The sequence below is a fragment of the Alligator sinensis genome, unplaced genomic scaffold, assembly GCF_000455745.1.
Source record: "Alligator sinensis unplaced genomic scaffold, ASM45574v1 scaffold1059_1, whole genome shotgun sequence".
In the NCBI taxonomy this organism is placed as follows: domain Eukaryota; kingdom Metazoa; phylum Chordata; order Crocodylia; family Alligatoridae; genus Alligator; species Alligator sinensis.
The window spans coordinates 1,452,942-1,460,324 of record NW_005842103.1 but is presented as its reverse complement, the minus strand read 5'-3'; the positions used below and the strand labels follow the sequence as shown (position 1 = coordinate 1,460,324).

Here is a 7,383-nt window from a genome sequence, read left to right as displayed (position 1 = left end):
GGGAGTTACTGGCCTTGATCGATACCAAGGAAAGCTGACAAGGACCACAGAGAAATGCTGACAACCCAACAAAAAGGCTTTTTTCTCCAAGGATTTTTACTTAAAGCATCAGGATTTATAAATGACCCTCAGGATTCCTGGTGCCGCACTCCTGAGCTTTGAGCGCGGGGAGCGGGGAGCGCGGGCAGGCGAGGACGACAGTCTAATATCAAGCATGATTTGACCCTCCTGCTGCCCTCTTTTGAAGTGGGGCCTAGGCCCTCAGGTGGGACCGCGCACGAGGAGGGACTCTTGTCCCCCACGAGAACGAAGGGGAGCGGGGCGCAGGGCACCGCGTTCCCCTGCCGTCTCTGTGCAGGGGGGGACAAGAGGGCTCCAGGTTTAGCTGCAAGACAGATGCCATCAGTTGTATTCTGGTCTGAAGTCGTGCAGACGGCCGGGTCAATTCACACCTTATAGGCGAACCCGTGGTTACAGATCCACGTACAGCACAACCTTGCACGGGCAGATCGCTTCATCAGATACTGTGGTCCTAGGCTTTATTGCTTATGTTTGCTGCTCCCAGACTCTCCCCGCAACTCCCCTCTGCCCCCCTCGCTGCTTTGGTGTGCAAATTTTGCATTCCCTTATACACCGCTCTGTGCACGGCCTTTCACAGCATCGGGTGAAGTGAGCTTCAGCTCACAAAGCTTGTGTTGTATATGGATAGCTATATTATCTACATGGATCTATATATTAGATAGATAGATCTCTATTAATCAATCAATTGATATAGATATCAATCTGTCTATAGATATCTATCTATTGATCGATAGACTCGTGAACACTATCCATCTATCTAGACAGATATCTATATAGATATATATACACTATAAATTAGCTGAAATAACATATACATATACATTAGATAGACAGATAGATCTCTATATATAGAGAAAGAGATCTATAGATATCTATCTATAGATATATTCTATATCTATAGATAGATATCTATAGATCTCTTTATCTACTATATCAATATAGAATATATCTATAGATAGATAGATAGATAGATAGATATCTATAGATCTCTTTATCTACTATATCAATATAGAATATATCTATAGATAGATAGATAGATAGATATCTATAGAGATAGATATCTATCTATATATAGATATCTATATCTATCTATCTGTAGATCTCTCTGTATATATATGGCTATATAGATCTATACATACTTATACATCTAGTGGTCTACTTTGCTTAGCCTAGAAGGTGCAAATCTACCCTGCCTTTTACTCAGCTGCGCGAGGTCGGTGACTCCCGACTGTGCTCGTACGACAGGACAGCGACCCATTTGTGATCCCAGCGGATAGAAATGTGCAGAAAGCTACTCTGCTGCATCGTACCCTCGTCGCAGGGCTCGGCAGCTGCTCACCGCTCTGTATCAGAGACGTGAGCTCCACAAACACGCGTTTGTCTCAGCCTCCAATCCTGGGCCCCGCTACTGCGGAAATGATGCTCGGTGCCCAGGCTACGTGGCCAGACATCAGCCTGCCCAGGCACCCCTTGAGAGGTGCTGGAGCAGGCAGGAGGGGTGTCTGGGCTGTGGTGTGCGCAGCACAGCCCCATCTGCCCCAGCCCCCCTGCAGCCGGGAACAACATCTGCAGGCCAGCTGCGCGCCGCGCCCCACAGGACGGGGTAGGGGATACCCGGCCCCTCTTTCCCGGGGAGGCTGGGACACACTTCGCTGCCCTCCTGGGGTCCAGCCCCTGGTCCATGACCGGTTGCTCCACAAACATTCAGTGCTAATAATAAATACTATGGCTTCCTCTCTTCTTTTGCATCACTGGCTCCTAACATTAAAAAAATCCTATTCAGGTTAAAAATCTGCAGGAGGAACTCGGCGTCTCACTGAGGCTTGTGCACGTATCCCGCTACCGTCGGGATCTCATGGTCCTTCTCCTTTTTGGGATCCACCATGTGGCTGTATCGTTCTCCTCGATGCGATTCCAGGTAAGGCCCCCAGTTTGGAGCTGGCCGCAGGCAGGTTACAATGCGCTGGAAAGCAAAGGGACACCAAATGGGGTGACCGCTGCCTTAGACGCAGGTTGTGCATTTCCCTGCTCTTCTAAAGGCTGGGTTTTATTTTAGGTCCCCCTTGAACAGCGGGGAGAAGTATAATGACCGCCCGTCCCGTCCCCTGCCCCAAACTCAGAGGTCTGAGTCTATACAAGCAATGGATTTGGATCTGATTCATAAGCACCCGTGATGGTCCCGTTCATTTGCACACGGCAGTCCTTTACTAATTGCATCCCAAAGAGGATGGAGCTGGACTGGTCTCAGTGGGAGCAGATGACAGGACAAGGAGCAATGGGCTCAAGCTGCAGCAAGGCAAGTTGAGGTTGCATATTAGGAAAAACTCTCTCACGAGGAGGGTAGTAAAGCACTGGTATAAACTACCCAGAGAGGTGGTGGGGTCTCCATCCTTGGAGGTTTTGAAGACCCAGTAGACAAGGCCTGGGCTGGGATGACGTAGCTGGGGCTGGTCCTGCTTGGAGCAGGGGTTGGACTAGATGTGACCTCCTGAGCGCTCTTCCACCCTCATTTCCTATAATTTTATTATCCAAAATTAAATGAGCCAGCCAAGATACCAAAGCGGCACCTAGCCTGACTGACACTGTCAGTCTGACGGGCCAGAGCCCTACACGAAGCCCCGGGGCGAGACAACGGATCAGGTCTTAGTCAGATGCACCAGTTCGCTGCAGTAGGATACGGCCTGGACAACGACTGACCGCAGACAGAACAACTGAGGCTCTTACTTTCTCAGCCCCCTCTCCCCTTACCTGCCACAGGTTTCCTCTAGCTTTCGCGACTTTGATGACTGCAAAAATGGGAATCCAGATGATGCAGAAGGCGATCATGCACCAGCCCACAGCGTTGCCCCAGGCAGGATACTTCACCATGCCGTACGTGGGAGCTGAGAACGTGACCACCGACCAGACCAGAATGGCCTGCAAATAAAGAGGACACGGGTAAATAAATGAGTTTGCAAGCTGGGGCTGATCTCTGCGGACTCCTTCCCAGCTCAGCTACAGCACGGCCCCTGCCACTCCCGCACCCTTCTCATTTGCTTTTTGCCAGGAGCCTCTGGCTTGCTTTTCAGAGTTTTCTTCCCCAGATACAGTCAGGTAATACAGATCATCATGCTGCTACTAGCCTGTAAGCATGCATGGACACACATGCCAACATGTGGTGCGATTTTTCATCGCTATGTTGCTAGAGCAGCTCTAGCAATGACCCCACGTCCAGTGCATGCACGCACATGCAGAAGATGGACAAGAGCAACTCAATACCTCCGAGTATGCATACTACTAGTCCAATGTATACAGGAGATGGGGAAAGAACGGAGGAGCTGAGATCAGGAGTTCCTGCACGTCAGGCATTTATATTAAGCATTTCCTTCATTGTCGCCTAGAGAGATTAGACGGAGGGTGGCTGCCAGAAAGTGATGCATAGCAGGCTTTTTAAAAGAAAAAACACCGTGTGCGCATTAAAGATGAGATCCACGCGACAGGGCAGAGAGGGAACGGCGACAGGACGGGACGCCCAAGGACCGGGGTCTCCGACTGCAGCGGGTGAAGTCGCCCCAGGCCACCGGTCAGGGGAATTGCATCAGAGAAGCAAAATCTAGTTCATGCATTGAACAGCGGATGGAAACAGATAGGAGAGTATTTATGGGGGCTTCCTTTTGGGAAGATGGGATAGACAGCAGACTCGAGTCTGGATGGGACGGCATTGGGATTTCCCATGACCACAAAAGCCCCATGTGGCCTTCAAACAGCCTCATGGGGCCAAGGACCCAGCCCCGAAGCGGGAGCAGGCCGCTATCGGATGCTGCATGCATTCGCGGCCTGGGATGACACTCACAGACAAGACGAGAGGCGTGATGACGAACCAGCACGCTCGCCACCACAGCCAGAAGAGGAAGCTCTTCTTCCCGATCATCATTTCCACGTCTTGAATGAATCTGTTCCCTCCTGTAGAAAGGTGGCCAAACGGCACATCGTGAGACAGACGGCTGTCCCTTGGGGTTCACCATATGCAGAAGGCATAGGAAGGGGAAGGGAGGGGGTCATTTTCATCAGGGAGGGAAATTTTTACCCATTTGGATAGTGTGAGATGTTTTCCCACAGGCATAGTGTGGAAATGCCTGCGATAGGACGGGGCTGGCTAGCACAGTCGTCGCTTGGCTTCCCAGGGGAGATGCCTTACCGTAAATCCAGATGATGCCGATTATTTCCAGGACGGCTGCGATCAGGATCCCCCAGCCAGCACAGTAGTGATCCACTAGGTTAACCCAATAGATTCCAGCCTGCAATGCAGACAGGAAGAGGTCACATCTCACCTCCTCCTGGTAACCTAGTCTATGGAAATAAAAGGATCTCGGCGGCTACGTGCTAGCGGAGCGCAGGTTTCTATTGACAATTGCTGCTTCTCTTGGCCGGACACCTTGGTGCATATCCGGGGAGCGCGCAGGGCCCAGGGGGCTCCCAGCTGGGCTGGTCTCCCCCTCTCTCCGCACGGGGAAGCATTGCTATGGCGGGGAGAGCCCTCTCTCCGCACGGGGAAGCATTGCTATGGAGGGGAAAACAGCATCTGCAGTCCCCGGGCAGAGAACCTGGGCATTTCTTTCCCCAAATACTGCCCTGCTCTGCAGTGGTTAGCATACCCCCTTTTGCCCAAATCCTGGGCACTGAATGAGCTTGCTACACCACCAGCTGTAATCACCACCACCTCACAGCAACCTGCGCCCCGCAGGGGTTTGGACATCAGCTTTTGTGCCCCCGGCCCAGGGAGCAACAGCATCAGCTGCAGGCCACTTGCACCCTATTGCATACCCCTGGGCCGAGAAAAAAAAAAGGGACAAAAGACCCACCTGACCCTCACGTGGATGAATTGAATGGCTGGTGTCAAATAGTGCGATATAGCAGTAGCAGAGGGGCAGTTAAAATCATATAATCATAGACAACGAGGGTGGAAGGGAGCTCAGGAGTCACATCTAGTCCAACCCCTGCTCAAAAAAGGACTGGCCCCAACTCCATCATCCCAGCCAAGGCTTTGTCTACCTGGGTCTGAAACACCTCCAAGGATGGAGATTTCCACCACCTCTCTGGGTAACCTGCTCCCGTGCTTCACCACTCTCCTAGTGAGAAAGTTTTTCCTAATATCCATCCTAAACCTCCCTTGGCAAAGGAGAAGCTATGACACCGTAACATGTTCATTAGGGCTATTGCTTTTTGTGGCAGCAACCCTCTCATTGCAATGACACGTATAAACCTATGGTTTCAGATGAGGTCATCGCAGTCCATCTTCAAAAAAACCCACTTAAATGTATTTAAGGAACTGGAAAATTATAACAAATATCTTTTTAGGGGACAGCCAAACTAGCTACAGAAGCCTTTCAGCTCTCTATTTTTTATGCCTGGAATATAAGTGTTCAAAAAAGCCGTCCTGTTGGGTAATCAATTCTGAACAAGACGATGCAGTCAATAGCCACTTGCAATCCCTACAGTGCTGCACGTAGGTGTTCAAGGCTGCACAAATTAATTGTCGCACTGGGAAAGTGTTTATAAGGTCTAGTACAAACTATCCCGCCGGTTGAGGCACCACAAAACCCAACGCTGAGAAGGAGTTGGTGCCGTACCTGAGTGACGCAGACAAGGCCGAGAAGAAAAAGGATTACGCACACTCCCAGGGTTATAGGAATTCGCAGCTTCTTCATCACCTTGGGACATGCATCTTGTACGGTTGTGGTAAGGGTTTCTGCAGGCGAAGAGAGAATTGTACAGGTTGGACACCAGACAAAATGCAATTAGCATTCCCAAGGAAGCATTTCTTTATTTTAACTCCTACTCACCTATGGTAGCAAACTGAGAGTCCAGACCCAGGAGCAAAAGCATGAAGAAAAACAAGAAGGACCATAGGGGAGCAACTGGTAACTGGGAGAGAGCCTCTGGATAGGCGACAAATGCTAAATCGAACCCTGAAAGGAAGGAGAGCAAGATGCACAATTAGTCTAAGGTGTTTAATGCTAAGCCAACTCATTTATTATCCCCGCTTACATAAAGGGAAATTGCATCAGATGAAGCTTAGCATCGGAATAGCAGTTGTTGTGAAAGAGATTACGGGTGAAATCACGTAGATTTGACTACCAACCATCTCCTCGGAGCCTTGCAGAAGCAGCTAAGAAGCACAAAGACCCGTGAGTGCACGTGAAACTCGTGCGGGAGCTTTTGCACATCTCTCGTGTGCCGAACAGCATGAAGCCAATGTCAGAGGACCAGGACAGCGTGCACTCCTGATCTCAATCCATCACGGGCTGGATGTGCTTGATCCCGACACACGCTGACTGCACCCGCCGGGACAAATCAGGTGTTAAAAATCAGAGAAAACCAGGTGAGGCTTTCAAACCTACCTGAGTCCACCACTTCTGAGACGGGTCTCTGCGCCCGGAAAGCCATGTGTCCCAAGATGGAGAATATTGCAAACCCAGCAAACACGCTGGTGAGGCAGTTTGTAACGCAGACAAAAATGGCATCGGAATAGCAGTTGTTGTGAAATTTGTTGTACGAGGACAAAGCGACCAGCCCGCCCCAAGCCACGGACAGGGAGTAGAAGATCTGAGTGGCTGCATCTTTCCACACCTAAAACACAAACAGCTTTACATCAGTGACTGCACTACTTACCCGTGACTACGTGTCCTGTGCCCTTCGCTGTGGCCTGCGCGGGAGCTGCAATGTTACCTTGGTTTTAGGGACCGAAGGCTTGAAGAATAGGCAAGCCAGCACCTCCCCTTGCTGATCTCCAGAAACCCCCAGCCCGCGTTCATCCCTTAGCTAAGTCCCGGGGAAGGTGCGCTTTTAAGACGCGGGTCACCCATACAACTAGGGGCTGCTGCAAGTTTAGCATCATTTTAGATAAGGATTTGGGGAGGTGGGAGGGTTATAAGGAGCAAGCTGCTCTTATGACACCACGGAGCTGCCGTGCCCTTTGAGGTGTTGCATGGACGGGTGGATCCCAGTGATCGAAGGCGGCCGTGGGGCTCACCTCCGCCTCCATCAGCTTGGTGAAGTTGGACTGCCTCCCGATGTAGTACTCGATGCCGTCCATAGCCCCCTCCAGCGTGGCGCCTCTCACCAGCAGGATGATGAGGATGAGGTAGGGGAAGAGGGCTGTGAAGTAGACCACCTGCCAAGAGAAACATCAGGCGGCCGTCAGTTTGCAGAAGGGCGCACGTGTCTTTGCAGGATTTAGGTAAGTATTAATAACCTGCAGGTAGAGGTGTACCCTGTGTGTTCACAGGGCATGGGTGTGTGTGCACACACGTGTTTAAGGGT

At 50.8% G+C, this 7,383-nt stretch overlaps 1 protein-coding gene across 1 annotated transcript in view; it reads right to left on the bottom strand.

The window, feature by feature from the left end:
- Window positions 1-1,237: 1,237 nt before the first annotated feature.
- Window positions 1,238-7,383, bottom strand: part of SLC6A14 (solute carrier family 6 member 14) — a 16,816-nt gene continuing 10,670 nt past the window's right edge. The window contains exons 7-14 of the mRNA XM_006024441.2: window positions 7,094-7,234; window positions 6,462-6,690; window positions 5,904-6,029; window positions 5,691-5,809; window positions 4,259-4,358; window positions 3,914-4,023; window positions 2,830-2,997; window positions 1,238-2,044 (exon numbers count right to left, since the gene is read on the bottom strand). Of these exons, the coding sequence (XP_006024503.1) occupies window positions 1,895-2,044; window positions 2,830-2,997; window positions 3,914-4,023; window positions 4,259-4,358; window positions 5,691-5,809; window positions 5,904-6,029; window positions 6,462-6,690; window positions 7,094-7,234 (1,143 nt within the window). The 3' untranslated portion in view covers window positions 1,238-1,894. The remainder of the gene's footprint in view (window positions 2,045-2,829; window positions 2,998-3,913; window positions 4,024-4,258; window positions 4,359-5,690; window positions 5,810-5,903; window positions 6,030-6,461; window positions 6,691-7,093; window positions 7,235-7,383) is intronic.